Below are 15,868 nucleotides of genomic sequence, written 5' to 3'. Positions count from 1 at the left end.
TTTGAACACAAAGTACAAGGAGCAGACTTGCTTTGCTTGCCAGAGCAGGGCACAACAGCGGTGTTGGAGACACGGGGTGAGGTATTTACAACTTCTCGTTGTTATCCTTGTGTGCACTTTGTGACACTTGTTCCGCCTCTAACAGCGCTGCTGTGTTTTCAAATCAAACGCCGTGTTTTGATGTTTTGAGCTTGACTGCCAACAGTTTAGCCAGGTTTAGAAGAGTTGCCTTTACCTGCTTGGGGAATCGGCTCATTTGAAAGGTGCTGGAGGAATGAGGACAGAGCTGGTCTTGAGTTGTGTTTCAGTTTCTTTCGTCTTTGTCCCCTAACTCTCTTTGTCCCTAACGCGATGTAAACACCGTGTGGACTCCTTAAAATGGATGAAAGGAAAATATTGCTTTGATCTCTATTCTGCTGGGGCAATATGGGGCATCTGCTTCTCCAAGTAAATAGCTGGGGTGACAGAGGAGAGCAGGAGAGAAAACCTTCAAGGGAGGAAAGCAGATCTGGAGGACCTCTGAAATGACAGAGCCCATCCTGTCGGTTTGCTGGGAAGAGGTGAGGCAGTTTCATAGCTGAGGTTCGTAGCTCGAGAGGTTCCCGTCCCTGAAAATAAGAGCTGACAGTCGGGCTGCCTTACTAATTCCAGCTACGGAGGTGACAGCCACTGACTCTGCAGTTCCGTGGGGCTTTGGACAGCGGGGCAGAGATGTTGGCCTGTACCTGTTGGTGAGGTACCTGCAGGAGCACATTTGCAAAGGCCATGACTTGAGATAACGAGTGAGTGATTAAGGGCGTTGTGGATCCATTGTGGTTTATGACTTCCTCCAGGCTTCATCATATTAAGATGATTTATGTAAATATATTTGTTATATATGTCTGTGGATAGATAGGTAGATGTAGATGTGTTTGAGTTTCTCATAGCAAATTTTCTGTATTCCTTGGCATAATTTGTGCATTAGTAAGTTTCTGTTTCCAGAAAAAACCCTCCACTGGCAGTTGTAGTGGGAAAAACAATTGATTACTTCACAGCCTGAACAGCAGAAGGGTAGCAGGGAAGAGACTGCTTTTCTGAAGGGATCTCCCTTCATCCGCTCTTTCCCTGTATCAACACCAGAGCTCAACCTTTTTCCCTATCTCCATTCAACAACTTCTTTCGGAGGCCCCCGCGTCCTCCATTATCACTGCTGGACAAGGGGGCTCACGGCTCCAGACCCTTTTATCTTTTCTAACCTGAGGTATGTTGGCATTCAGGATGTCCCACCACATTTGCTGATCCTAACAGATCCATGCACCAGCATCTCTGTGGGTTTTAATGGGGGTGGCAGTTCTGGGCTGGGAGGATGGCACCAGTCCCGTTTTGGGGTATTTGAAACATTCGCTGGAGCTTCAAATAAGCACGTAACTTGTGAAAGGGTTTGGAGGCGACACAAGTTTTTTCTTATCCTTGCTGATCCATGAGATAAGAATTGTAATATTGTCCCAGAGAAATGTCAATGGGAAGAGTTTCCTTTCTGTTTGAGTAACAGCGTGTTGTTTTTGGAAGTCACTGTCTATGGGAAGGGAGGCACCTGCAGTTAATTTTATCCGTTCCTGTGTAAATACAGACCTCCTGACATTCCCAACCCGCAGTTCAGTGGGGTCGTGGCATTATGTACTGTAATCTCCAATTTTATAAATAACGCTGATTTTAGTGCTGATTGTAAAACCTTGAATTTATTTGGCACTCGCTCGCTCCCAGGTTGGTGCGAAAGTACTGAAGTCCTGCGTGTGAATAAAAGCACTTGAGCTGATGCATTTTGGGCGAGTTGTTCCTGTGGTGTTAGAGAATGGAGACTAGGGAGGGATCGATGCTGTCAGAGCAGTCGAGCGCTGTGAGTAGCTGACAAAGTCTGCCCAAGTGGATCGTGATGTTTCCTCAATTTCACTCACTAATTACAGCCAGCGCCAGGCGTTGCTGGCAGCCCTTTTTGCAGAAGCACGTTAACCTCATGTTTTCTGCTCTCTTCTGGCTTTTACCACTTATTTTGTGGAGCCTGGGAGAGCTGCTGCTTTTGGTCCACAAGGCGACCGAAAGCCCTGGTGCTCCTTACAGGCTCGTGGACCGCTGCGGCCACGCTCACCCTGGGCACATTCGTGCCGCGGTGACACCCCTGGGAGCTGCTTGCTGCCAGGCTCAGGGCTTGGGGCTTGGGTTTCTCCTCCCTGGTCTCGGTGACACGAAGAAATAATTGAAGGACACGAGGCACAGTGCAGAGGGGTTGGCAGCACGCTGTCCTTTTTGCAGCAGCCCTCTACAAACCCACACTACTATGGAGTTGTAGATTTATACCTAGTCTTCTCTGGACACGGTTTTGGTTATTTAATAGCTTCTCTCATTCTTACAGTGCGTGATTGTGCTCAGGGTAGGTGTCACCTTGGCAAGTTCTGATTAAATGCTCACAAGAAATAGGTGATCAGGAGTTTAAAAAAAAATAAATTGTTTTATGGATAAAATTTACAGAACAGTAGCAAACAATACTTAATGGCTTGCTGTATTTGAAGCTGCCTTGGCAGGTGAAATAAATTAATCTAGAAGTGGTCAAGTAAAAAAGAAAAACATATATTTTGTGTATAACATGCCTTAATAGCTAATTTTATAAGGAGACAAGCTTCATAAGGATTTCAATGGGATCGATGCCGCTTAGTGCTTGTAGAAATTCAGGAAACAAGCCCAGGCTCTGTGGTGCTAAATTAAGATCCCGTGCTTGCAGCACTCAGAGGAGCGTGCCGTGGGCGCTCGTCCCGGCCTTGCCTTTCCTTTCCCTTTGCTTTTGTTTACGCTTCGAGCCGCAAGCACCCGATTCTGCGGGGCTCACCGTCCTGCCTCGCCCCCTGCAAAATGAAATTACAGCTCCCACCACGACCGCGGCTCCAGCCTGTGAGTGCGTGGGGAGGGGATTACTTGGATAAATTTACGACAGATACTATGGCCGCTTACAGTAAGAGAAAACAGGGCGAGGGAGAGCTCCGATACCTCGCGTCACACACGCCTGCGTGTAGCATTACACCAGCCTCAGCGCTGGCATCCAGTTATGCGACTCGTGGCCAAACCAAGCCGTTTTAAGCGGCGTCAGCCCCGGCTTCGTGCCGCCTTCCTCCCGCCTTGGGGTTCCCAATGCTGCGGGGCGAGCGGCCGGGAGCCTGGATGCCTCCTGCCCGGAGCCTGGAAGCCTCCTGTCCGGGCAGTGAACGCATTGGCTGCGGCCGCGGGCGGTGCTGCCGCCGCCGTGCTGGCTTCCTGACCTGGACTCGTGCGGATCAGGAGCTGCTCGGTGGCGGTGGAAGGAGCTGGGGCAGCGGAAAGGGACCTGGGGGTGGTGAGGAGGGGTCTGTGCCCTGCTGCTGCCAGCCAAGGGGAGCAGCTCGCAGGGGGCCCCGGCTGCCCCTGTGCCCCGTGCACCCAGTTGGCTGCCCACGGAAAGGTCGCGTCCATTCGGGACCAGTCGGCACCACAAGCATCCAGGGGTATCAGTATGGCACATAATGCAGCATCCCGATGTTTGTACATGGCACTTAGGACTTATTCATGACACGTACCTCTTATTACACCCAAACCCCTCTGTTTGAATAACCCCCCTCACCACACCCAAACCACCCTCTCTCTGAGTACTCAGCTCGCTCAGAATGCAGCAACATAAATCCCTCGAGTGGCAGGGGGGGCCAAAGGGAGAGCAAAGCTTACCCAGAGTGATTCTTATCTTCTTTTCCTGACAATTCACTTGATATTATTTTGTTAGCAGGAAGCAAAACCAAGACCCGAGACAAACACTTTCAATCACACTTCGATATTCAAATTGTGCTTATTAGCTGGACGGCTTAGTGCTTAATTGACTTTCCTGTTAAATGGGGATCTTCTGGTTACCGGTGTTGGCTGGGGAATGTGTTTGCAGTTTCCGTGCATTTTTGTTTCCACCTGCAGCCCCAGGAAGTGGTGAAAGGCAGGAGGGACCCACGGAGGTAGGAATTCCTTTGCGCTGACTGTGCTGCCTTTTGTCCCCCCCAGATGGGCCTCAGCTGCACGAAGAAATGTCAGTTTGAATCTCTAATCAGAAAGGTTTGTAAAATGCATTGTTTCTCAAGTCTCTGGAGACACCCTAGCTAGCTAGTTAAATATTTATTCACCCCTGGACCAACAGGTTTGAACCTCTGTGTCAGCTTGGTTTCTCCCCCATCCAGGGCAGAGTCGTTACATGTTGTACAGTTTATCATCTTTGGATGGGGAATTTAAAAGCCCCATTCTTAAATCTTCTGATGAAGAGGTTTATGTGATTGTGCTGAGCAGCTTTGCTCTGGCACCAGGGCAGAAACACTTCTTCCTGCAGCAGCTTTTATAACACGGTGTGGTGGCTCCTGCCCCTACCCCAAAACCAGCTCTTCCCTTGTCCCTGACTGGGACTCATGAAGCTTCCTTTAGATTTTATTTTCCTTTTCTGGGTGGATTGAAAAGAGTTGACCCTTCCCTATCAAGAGAGGGAGACATCACGTTCCCCAAAATGTCAATTCCTGCAGCGTGGACCAGGGGCTGTGCAGGGGCTACGTCCGAGCGCAGGCGGTGCCTCCTGCGCCCTCCTGAACCCCACCATGGTCCCCAGAGCACGGTCTCGTTGCAAAGCAGTGCCTTTTTGTGAGCTGTGTCAGCTGCTGGAATATACAAACCTCAGTGACAGAGAGGTAATGAGATGGACCTGGTCTCTACTCCCCTGTTCGGTGCTGTCCTGCTGTGCAAGGATAGCCCCGTAGGAAAAAAAGACCCTGCCTGACCCGTTGGGAGTCACATAACCTGGGTGCTCTGGTAGCACTTACAAGTGGTAGTAAAGGTATGCTGGAGAGGTTTCTGCGTGATTTTCAGGTGCTCAGAAAATGAAGTACCTTCTAGCACGCATACTTTGATAAAGTCAGAATGGTGTCTATTCAGATCTTTTGTAACGAGGATTTGCACAAAACAGTGATTGACAATTTACTGTCCTGAGGCTTAATGGAGGGGAAAAAAAGCGTTGCCTTGGCTGCTCTACTTTCTTCGAGTTGTCTTTTAGACATCAAAAGCTCTTAAGAACAATTTAAAAATAGCTTAATTGTATCCTCCAAAAACCTTTAGAGTTGAGAATTTGAACAGTTTCTGCCCTGTGAATAGTTGCAGCTGAGATTAAGATGTGTAAACAGGCACGGGACTTTGAAGATTAGTTTCCATTACCAATAAAAGGTCTTGCGTGGCATAACGTAAAGGAGGTGCCGTGTGTCACTGGGGTTTTGGCACGAGGGCCAGCTTCTCCAAGCTACCTGTCTGCTCCCCTGACTCCTTAACAAACAAAATATTTCATATTTCAAGCTCTCAACTCCCTAAGCCTGGAGCAGACCCCGGGGCTAGCCTTTTGCCTCCTGGACCGCAGTGAGCACTGCTGAAAACCTTGACATTTTAGGCTGGAATCAGTAAGTTTGATAGTGCTTTGGACTCAATTCTGGAATTTTCTGTCTGCGTCCTTCTGTTGCCAATGTTTCTTATAAACTGCAGCCACGACATCTGTTGCTAGACTGCGCTCCATCTGTGGCCTGGTGCAGGACGTATACCCGGGTTTGTAAAACAAGCATCGCATTTTGTGTTTAGTCTAATACAAGGTGTCATCTGCAAGTTGCTTTCGTTTACCTGCTGCAATTTCAATCAGTTGTTCCAGACCATTTCTAAGGGATGGGTTCACAACGTGAGACCCAGAAAAGGGCAAAAACTTTGTCAGGGGAAAAGAAAACGGCTTTGAAATGCTCGCCGGTGTTTCGTATTGATGGGCGAATCCTGGGGGACACCCAGAGAAGATACCTGCAGCGGGTGACTGACGCGGGAGCAGTCAGATATTTACAAGGTCAAATTGACCTTACGAGAGAGTTTCAACTTCAGCTATTTCATATTTTTCAAAGGATTTGTCAGGCTGGAACAAACCAGAGGTTGCTCATCTTTGCTATCCCGCCTACCGCAGCGACTGCTGCTGCTTCCAAGAAGGGCATTAACTCCTTTAGCACACTTCTGCAATCCTTTAGCAGGGGCTGAGCACAGCAGAGGGGTTTTTTCTTCCTAACCACGGCTGGTGATTTGATGTTAAAAACATGGGTAGCATGCTGTACCATGGATCCTGCGTGCTGCTCCTTTGGTTGACTAAAACTAAACCACATTCTGCTGTTGGGCTGCTCGCGCATTAGCCAGAAGTTAAAAATAACATTTTAGCCTCTGTACATCAGTCTGCCTGGAACGTCCCCAAGAAAAGCCCCTCCTGCTCCAATGCTGAATATCAAGAAAAATGAACTCCTCAGGCCAACTGTCGTGGCTTTTTTGTTTTGTTTTGTAGGAGAGAAGGGCAGTTTCTGTACTTTTATCTGCGTTATTTTTGCAGATTGTCTTTATGAGGAGTTGTTTTTTTTTTTTTTTGTACTATGCAGCTCATCTAACGTTGCCTAAGGTGAAAATCTTGCCCAGATGAAAATCTTGGGTTTGTCCATCGCTAGTGCAGTTAGCAGGCGTGTTTCAGGGCTGCCCGTACCTTGGTCTGGTGACATTAGGCAGCAGGGTTTGGCTGTGTGAGCGGCAGAATAAGCGTGCCTGATCGTATCCTTCCTTGTGCTGTCACCTTCCGTAGGGTTTGCACATCCCCTCCAGCTCCTGGATCAGCGTTAGTCACGGTGTTTGCCCTGAGCTCTGCTGCCACTTGCTTTCCATTTCAAAGCCTCAAACCGCTCATTAAAAGTGTTGTGAGGCACTAAGTAATGGATAATTAAAAAGCAAGCCAGAAAAACCTCAAGCACTTGTGGGTGCCCTTCTTCTCGGGCTGGCTGGGAGAATCGCCGAAGAGCTTGTGCTGGCTCCAGGGCAGCTTCCTCCTGGGGAACTGGTGATACGCAGATAGGAAGCTGAAGGGTTATGTAAAGGTATTGTTGGGAATGCATTATTCACAGCATTATTGTGGGAAATTCAGTTTCTTAAACTAAGAAACTGCCTGTCCCAGCCTGGAAAGCTGGCACTGTGTGGATCTCCTCACCTCTGGGCTTCAGGAGTAGGGTTGGCATCACCAAAGCACTCCTGGGAGCCTCCCAGTGCTGGGTAGAGAAAACAGGAAAACTTGATTTTCTGTTTTTGAAGATGAGCATTAATGAGCTGTGAATGGCAACACACTTCAAAAATACCATTAAAATTTGGAGTCCGCAATTGGAAAGCGGAGATGAGGCCGACTTCTGCGCTTGATGGGTGCCTCTTTGAAAAGAAGGTCACCAAGCCAAGTAGGACAAAGTGTGGTTGCTGGTAAGGCTTTTGTGGTCATGCTTTGCTGGGCTGTCCTGTAATATTCAGTTGCTTTTTATCTTTTCACAGTCTGTCCAGCTGCCTGCAAGTCGCAAGGCTGCACCTCCGATGGCCAGTGCTGTCACAGCGAATGCCTGGGGGACTGCACGGAGCCCAACAACCCAGAGAAATGCGTGGCGTGCCGCAACTTCTACCTTGATGGCACTTGCGTGGATGCCTGCCCGCCCGGTTACTATCACTTTGAAGGCTGGCGCTGCGTGACCTTCAGCTTCTGCCAGGAGCTGCACAACAAATGCAAAAATGCCAGGGAGTCGGGGTGTCACGTTATCCACAACAACGAATGTGTTCACGAATGCCCATCGGGGTACATCATGAATTCCAGCAAGTAAGTGCAGGCGTCTGCAAGTAAAGGAACCAAGCTGTAGTTTGGGTGGTGTTCTGGTGTTTTGTGTCCTTTTCTTCCTCTTGGATAGAGGGTTTGTATTCTGTGTCAAGGCCAAGAAAAGTTCCTGGTGCTTGAGTGTCTGCAATAATTACCTGGTCTACTTTAATATGATTTGCAAACTAATAACTTGCTAATTCAAGCCATTAAAAGCAGACAGGTTTACCTGGGGTGTGCTGGTAGTTTATTCTGCTTTGTTTACTCTCAAGTCTGGAAAAAGTGGGAGAGGGGGGTTGAAGGAGAGGACAAGGAAGAGTAGTGTCCTCAGGTTGGAAGGGTCCTGCTGTAATCGAGTGAGACGAGGGAGAATGAGAAGCATCAGTAGTGCTGCTTACCTTCCCCTCCAAAGCTGACCTCAGACTAGAAAGCTTTGTTTTTAAGCAGAAAAGGGAAAATTTACGTCTAATCAAGAGAGCATAGCGTATTTTGATCAGATCATTCTTAGAATATCTGTCCCTCATCCCTGTAATTACTCTCATTGAGCAGGTTCAAGCTGTGCCAGACATAAATGGACAATGTAACAAACAACTGTAGCATGAGTCAAAGCAGAGAACAGCCATTCTGACTATTCCCAGGCTTTTTCAACAAAGAAGTTAAATAATTTATGTTGCTGAGCTGTTTATCGCTGAAAACTTCGTTGTTTGTCCCACAATAACATTATATATTGTGATGAGTCAGATTTCCTATGAATATTGGTAGCTTTGTGCCCGCATGTGTTTGCTCCTGACATAACAAATTCGGGGAATTCACTCTAACAGGACTTTCTATTCCATTTCCTGTTTTGCTGTTCAAAAGAATGAAGCAGCAGCCCCCAGAGCAGATATGCTGCTGGGGTAACAGCAGCCCTCTCCTCTCTCCTCTACTTGTTCCAGGCTGCTGTCAGTAGGACCTCACAGCGCTGCACTTCTCCTAGGGCATTTATTTCTCAGAACTAGTTGGAAACACATTCTTGTGGTGTTATGACCAGGGCAAGCAATCATCTTGCTGCCATTTAAGAAGCATTTCCCCAGAGCACAAAGCACATGCTTGCCTTTTTCAATGCAACTTTACATAAAGTCCTTAATCACTGGATTCCCAGATGAATGGCCAGTAATCCGCTCATCAATTACATTTTTGGTTAATGCTCTTGGGGTGGAGAATGGGCATGGGTTTTTTGATCTTGAAGTCCTGGGTATGCATAGCACTGTACAGCATCATGGTGTGACTGGGCTACTCAAAACAGTCAGAATTGCTTCATTCTGGTTTCTGTTGTGTAGAAAGGACAGAGTGACTAGTGTGTGAAATGTGGAAATGACAATTTTAAGAATAACCAGCAGTTATTTGGAGTTCTTCAGAGCCTTGTGCTGCACACTGCAAGTGACTCCCATGGCATATTGTCAGGATGCTTTTGCTTTGTGTCGATTGCTCTGCTTTGAGAACTGCTGGAGATGCCCCAGATCATTTTCTGCAAAAGTATCTCATCTGCGTTCTTGACTCTCTTGTCTTTCAGCCTGCACTGTACTCCCTGCGCAGGGCCTTGTCCAAAGGTTTGCGACTTTGGGAAGGAGAAGACTATCGATTCAGTGACATCAGCACAGGAGCTCCGTGGCTGCACGGTTGTTAATGGAAGCTTAGTTATAAATATCCGGGGAGGAAGTAAGTTCTGCATGAGTAAGGGGGTAGGGAGCGCTGGGTGTCAGATCAGTGAATATGACACCATCCAGGAGCTGGGCTTTTCTTTTTTGCTTTGACCGCTCTCTGAATCTGAGAGTGATTCAGAAAAATAACAGTAAAGTAAAGGCTCTTCTCGTGGTCATTAGGGGTGGGATTTTTTTTGCTAACTGATTTTTGTAAGGTCTTTTGGATTTATGCAGAGCAGTTCCATGTAATCTGCTTGGGCTCTGATATCAATGTTTCTCTCCATGGTATCAGAAAACTAAAACCGATGTTTTTCTCTCCATAGATAACATAGCAGCTGAGCTAGAAGCAAATCTTGGCTTGATAGAAGAAATCTCAGGTTACCTAAAAATTCGCCGGTCTTATGCCTTGGTTTCTCTTTCTTTTTTTCGTAAACTACATCTGATCAGAGGAGAAACATTAGAAGCTGGGTGAGTTCTTTCAAAAGATATTTTAATGCTTTGAAGTGTAAGGAGTACTGGTGCTATCAGGGTGATTTGTATTGATAAACAATCCCTACGTTATTTTTAAACATTCCTCTGCCCATGGCTTGTGGCCTGCCAGGGAAGATAGTTTGCATTTGTTTTTTCTTTGCTGTCTGGATTAGTGCATAAGGGCGGGTGAGGGGGGGGAAAGACTCTTTTAGTGGATCTCCTCCCAACCCACATTTTCATTCTCTGCTTTCAGGAATTATTCGTTTTATGCCTTGGACAACCAGAATCTTCGTCAGCTCTGGGACTGGAGTAAACACAACCTCACTATTGCACGAGGCAAACTCTTCTTCCATTATAATCCCAAACTGTGTTTGTCAGAAATCCACAAGATGGAGGAGATCTCTGGGACTAAGGGGCGTCAGGAAAGGAACGACATAGCCCTGAAGACAAACGGCGATCAAGCCTCATGTAAGAAAGTTTCAGAATGCACTGAGACTTGCATCATTTTCCTTTCCCTCAGTCTTTGCAAACCTCATGCTTTTAATGTCTCTCAGCCTAGCCTATGATTTTTTTTGGCCAGGGACTGTCCTTGTCCTTTTGGTAAAGCACCAGGCATGTGACTTGCTGCTTGCTTGTACACAGTAATGATACTGTCAATATGCCATGAGTAAAAGTACTCCTGGGTGCTGCATCTGGCCAGGAGCCTACCTTGCCAGCTTTGGTTTTCAGCAGTTTTCTCTTTGTGTGCTCAGCTGTGAGACTTTTTGGGGTTGAGTGTATTGTTGAGTCTTTTTGAAGAGTTTAGCACAATGTAACCCCAGTCCAGACTGGGACTTGGTGTTACTACTGAGCACCTGATTAATCATAATCTTCTTTTCCCATGTCTTGAGGTGACAGTATGCCCACACAATAAACATAGTGGAGGAATAGGATTTTCACCCATCTCTGGAGCCATCTGAAGGAGTTGCTCTGGCAACTGTCAGAGAAACTTTTCCAACAATTTTTATTATGCCTTTTAAAGGTTTTTAAGCTAATAGCTTCCTTTGACAACAACAATAACGTAATGCCTGTATCAGCATGGCTAAGGAGCAAACATGCTGTGTTGCTTTATGCTCTAACTAAAGTCATGCCACTGAAGGTGTAGTTTTGCAGACACGTATTTTGGCAGCAATATTGCCATGATTACATCCCAACCCTGCTGTTTGTTCCCATTCTGTGCCACACACAATCCCCGTTCCCTGTTTATGCCAGGAAAATTTACAGGGCTGCAAGGTGAACCAGACTGAAGAAGTAATCTGGGGTAGAAGATAGCAAGACATTTCTGCTTGCTGTTCTTAGCTTGTGTCGTGTCTCAGCTCTGCTCTGATTTATTTTATAGCCCCACAAAGTTTTAAATCACACAGGAACAAGCACAGGGTAGCACGTAAGGTTTGAGCAGGTATTGCCACCAAAGCCCCCAGTGTTTGTTAAACTATGATTTCAGTTCCGTGCTCTTTTCATAGCTTGCAATACTGCTTAGCACATCCTGTGGCAGCACTATTTCTCTGCATTTGGTGGCAGTGCTGCTTAAACATCCCCTTCCCCAATTCTGCCCGTTGTTATGCGATGTAGCTATTTGTGAACAGACTTTAAAACTGAAGATCTTTCGGCTGAATCAGTTTGCTGGTCTGGTTTGCCACATATCAACACACAGAGCCTTGCCAGAGCAGTGGGGAGTGGGGAACGTAATGACTACCTATCCAAAAACTGGCAGTACCAGTGAAAAAACATACATGGAGCCATACCCTCTGGGATATCACAGCCCCAGCTTGGGCAGAGTGAACGCAGCACAAGGCGTTAGCTGTCTGTAAAGGTCATCTCTTCCCCTGAGACACTGGCAGGATCTTCCCACATTCGGGGATGAGACTGGATTTGGGGTTCAAATCCAGCTCTCTCGTGGCTGTGTGCAGCTCCCAGGCTGGCTGATGGCTTTGTGTTAAAGGCAGCTGGAGGATATGGTCGCGTTTCTTTTTGCCAGCTTTAACCCCACTCTGCTGTGCTGCTCTCCGTGCCACCCCCTACCTCAAACCACTCGTTGCCAGCATGTTTGGCTTTTCGTTTGATTTTATGTTTCAACTCTAGTTTTCACATTGGCAGCATCCTGTTTACAAAAAAAGAAAAAGGCACAACACCTTGTTTGTTCTGGATGTGGGGCAGCAAAATGAATGTTCTTCCTCTCTTGTGCAGCTACTGCAGGAATGGCAAATCCCATCAGAGCTACGCAGTTTGTACTTCTTGGGCTGTTTGGACATACCATATCGTAATGCTTCCCTTGAGAATCAAAACTCCACCCTCCTGCAACTGTTTGTTGTCCTTCGCTCCTGTTTGCGAAGGGACCGTGCTACTCCCGGGCAAGGCTGAGAATTCACTCATTCTGAAGGCAGTGCCTACAAAAACTATGCAAACTGTGTTGCTGGGTTCAGCTGTATATATTGTCATTAATTTAAAAATGTATTTCCTTTAGATTTCCACTTTCTAGCTTTTAGTTAAACTCTTTACGGGTTTATTTTCATAAAATCATAGAAAAAATGAAGCTGGCAGAAACCTTGGGAGGTCATCTATTCCAACCCCTGGCTTAAGGCAGGAATAACGTTGAAGTAAGATAAGTTTTTAATGAGTAGTTCTCAAAGCCAAGGTTCTCATATTTACTGTGGAGAACAGAAACTTCTAAAATAATGAAAAACAGAAAACTGTTTTTTAGCATTAACAAAATGATTGTCCTTTCTCTTTTGTTATAGGTGAAAATGAATTGCTGAAATTTTCTTCTATTAGAACATCTCACGACAAGATCCTGCTGAAGTGGGAGCCATACTGGCCTCCTGATTTCCGTGATCTTCTGGGATTTATGCTTTTTTACAAAGAAGCGTAAGTGGCAGCTTAAGGAGAGGGTAGCTCCAGTAACCCATGGTTGGGCTACAAAACAATAGCCATGCTGGGCTTCTACAAACAACAGCTGGCACTGAAGAGTAGATATTAAGACTTCTGTGGTCATAGCTAATTAGGAGCCAGACAGTCACAGACACTACACTTAAGTTTCTGATGTTACCCTTTTATATAAATGCTCATTAAGTTCCCTAACTTAACTTAGCTGTATATAGTCAAAATTGCTCACTTAAGAGCAACCCAAACATCAGTTGTTCCAACTGTTCTAGACTTGCATGCTCTATCTATCTCCCCACTATCTCCATAGGATGATGAGGCATATATTCCCGTTTAGGTAGGAAACAGTCTTTTAAAAATCAAGGTTACCAAACTGGTTTCTATGAGGCTGAAAATAATCAGCTGAGATTTAGTTGTATGGATTGTCTGTGGAGCTGTTATGCTGTTAGGAGGCTGGGTTACAAAGGCGTCTGTGCTTTATTTTCAGAATACACAGGAGAGATGATCAGACTTTCTGTAAGGTGTAAGGGTTTATAACTTTCATGGATATCTTTAGAAATGATGTTTCCGAAAGCTTGAAAATGGGATTCTGTTAATTTGAGGCTTTTTTTTTTTCTTCAAGTCCATACCAAAATGTGACAGAGTTTGATGGACAAGATGCTTGTGGGTCAAATAGCTGGACAGTCGTGGATGTTGACCCACCGCCACGATCAAATGAACCCAAAGCCCAGGCCCAGCCAGGCTGGCTTCTGAGGGGCTTAAAGCCATGGACACAATATGCTGTGTTTGTTAAAACCCTGGTCACCTTCTCAGATGAACGAAGGACATATGGTGCAAAGAGTGAAATCATCTACGTCCAGACCAATGCTACTGGTCAGTATCATTAATTTAATGTTGCACTGCAAATATTAAAGCAAGCCAGACCTTCTGTCTTCTGGCTGGTAGTCACGATAGTCCCATATCTGTGAAACTTTCTCCTGACATTGCTGCTCTACGTTTGTGGGACGGTATTCCTAAAGAAATGGAAGACTGTATGCTTCCCTGGATGGGGAGAGGGTGCTGGTGTGCACTTGTTCCATGTGGCTGTGTGTAGGGGGTTGTGTGCACAATCGTATGCCCTGCTGCAGGACTGTTGGGTGTCAGTGGGCCTACTATGGAGAGCACTGCTTGTTCCTGGGGAAATGGAAATTTGCCTGTGCTTGTCGAGCTCTCTCAGAGCACTGGAAGTGACCACTGTCTCTTTTCCACCCACACAGTTCCATCAGTTCCGTTAGATCCGATATCTGTTTCCAACTCTTCATCCCAAATCATTCTGAAGTGGAAGCCACCCTCAGAGCCCAACGGGAACATCACGCACTACCTGGTGTTCTGGCAGCAGCAGGCCGAAGACAGTGAGCTGTATGAACTCGATTACTGCCTAAAGGGTGAGTTCCACTTCTTGCTCTGTGCCCTTCTTTCAAGCCTTCCAGATGGTGGAGCTATCTCAGCATTGTATGGAGATTTTTCACACACCCTGGAGGTGCTCAGGATGCCTAATTTTGCTGTTCTGAAGTAAGTTCAAGAAACAGGCTGCCATGTAGCTGCGTTCTCCCACTGTTCAGTCACATTATACATTAGTCACTATTGCCAAGTCACATGCAAACGATCTCCAAAACCATTTTTTCATAAAGTAATCAAATATATGTATTTTTTTTATTTGGGCATCTCCATTCTGCGCTTGTTCTTTTTAAACTGAGTAACCAGTTTAATAACAGCTATGGAGACAGTAAAGTAAAATACTGCAGTGTTTCTGGAGATCAGTGGCCAAGTTCATTTTTGAAGGTGTCTTGTGCCTTAGGTTTTGGAATTATTTCAGGATTCAGAGTTTCACTGAGGACTCTCAGACTCTCCGCAGCTCTGTGTTACCCAAGCTGAGGTAAAGAGGGGTAGAACTCTGGCGACAGCAGCATTTGAGCTTCATTTCAGAGCTAGCATAGTTTTGAATCAAGGCCCTGTTGTAAGAGAGGGAAAGCTGCTCGACCCTAGATATGAGACCGTGGGAGGCCTAAATGTGCTATGAATCCTGTGTACTCTAGTTTTGGATCTTGCTAAGATCAAACATCTGCTTCTGGCATGCCAAGCATGAGTGATAGTAAAATTGTTTTGTCCGTAGGATTAAAACTGCCCTCAAGGACGTGGTCTCCTCCTTTTGAATCTGAAGACCCTCAGAAGTATAATCAAAGTGAAAACGAGGATGTCAGCGGAGAGTGTTGTTCCTGTCCTAAAACAGACTCTCAAATACAAAAGGAGCTGGAAGAGTCTGCTTTCCGCAAGACGTTTGAGAACTACCTTCACAATGAGGTTTTCGTCCCCAGGTATGAATAGCAAAACTTACTGCCCACGTAGTTTGGGGTAGGGAAGTGTAATTGGTTACTAAACAGAAGTACTGGGCTGGGCACGGCCACATTGCCAGTCTGTCTGGGCTTCCATGGGACTGTCCAGTCCAGCTGAATGTGTGTTGGAGGCTGGTGAGAGCTGAGCACCTACAACTGATGTTATTACAGATTTGGAAGATTCTTCTCTATTTCCTATCCATGAATTCTCTTCAGCTTGAGAATAAAGGGAGAATCCTCAACAAATAGCTAAAACCCTGTAGCTCACTTAACCTAGTGTGAGGCCAAAAATAGCCATTTTTTTTGTCTTAAAATTTCATGATCTAGCTTTTCATCCAGTTGAAAAGAAAGGAAAAGAAAAAGGGAAGTTTACCATGCCACAGCCTTGTCCTTTAGCGCGGTATTTGCGGTCTTCCTTGCACTTAGTCTGGGAAATACCTCCAATACCATGAGGAATGCAACTGCTGTGGGTGGTGAATGTCCTGTTTTGAATGGCACACACAGTGTCACATTAAGTGGTGTTGAATGTCTTCACACTTCATATGCAACTTACAGAGGAAGCACTGGGAATCAGGTTAGGCTGTAACGATTTACTCTCTTCACTGTCACGTATTTTGTGCTCTAAATTTGGTCTCTGCTTCCTGCCCTTAGCTATTAAAATTTACTTGTAGCTGCTTGACAAAAGCTACCTTTCTTCAGTGAGTGTTTTTGTATTACTGAGT

At 46.0% G+C, this 15,868-nt stretch overlaps 1 protein-coding gene across 2 annotated transcripts in view; it reads left to right on the top strand.

Annotated features, from left to right (window-relative positions):
• Positions 1–15,868, top strand: part of INSR (insulin receptor) — a 57,477-nt gene that overhangs the window by 24,482 nt on the left and 17,127 nt on the right. For both annotated transcript variants that reach the window (XM_040537380.1, XM_040537381.1), the window contains exons 3-10: positions 7,393–7,708; positions 9,255–9,400; positions 9,708–9,852; positions 10,109–10,323; positions 12,633–12,759; positions 13,397–13,647; positions 14,031–14,198; positions 14,927–15,128. In XM_040537380.1, the coding sequence (XP_040393314.1) occupies positions 7,393–7,708; positions 9,255–9,400; positions 9,708–9,852; positions 10,109–10,323; positions 12,633–12,759; positions 13,397–13,647; positions 14,031–14,198; positions 14,927–15,128 (1,570 nt within the window). The remainder of the gene's footprint in view (positions 1–7,392; positions 7,709–9,254; positions 9,401–9,707; positions 9,853–10,108; positions 10,324–12,632; positions 12,760–13,396; positions 13,648–14,030; positions 14,199–14,926; positions 15,129–15,868) is intronic.

Source organism: Cygnus olor, chromosome 26, assembly GCF_009769625.2.
Source record: "Cygnus olor isolate bCygOlo1 chromosome 26, bCygOlo1.pri.v2, whole genome shotgun sequence".
Classification (NCBI taxonomy): Eukaryota; Metazoa; Chordata; class Aves; order Anseriformes; family Anatidae; genus Cygnus; species Cygnus olor.
This window is presented reverse-complemented; position numbering and strand designations above follow the sequence as displayed.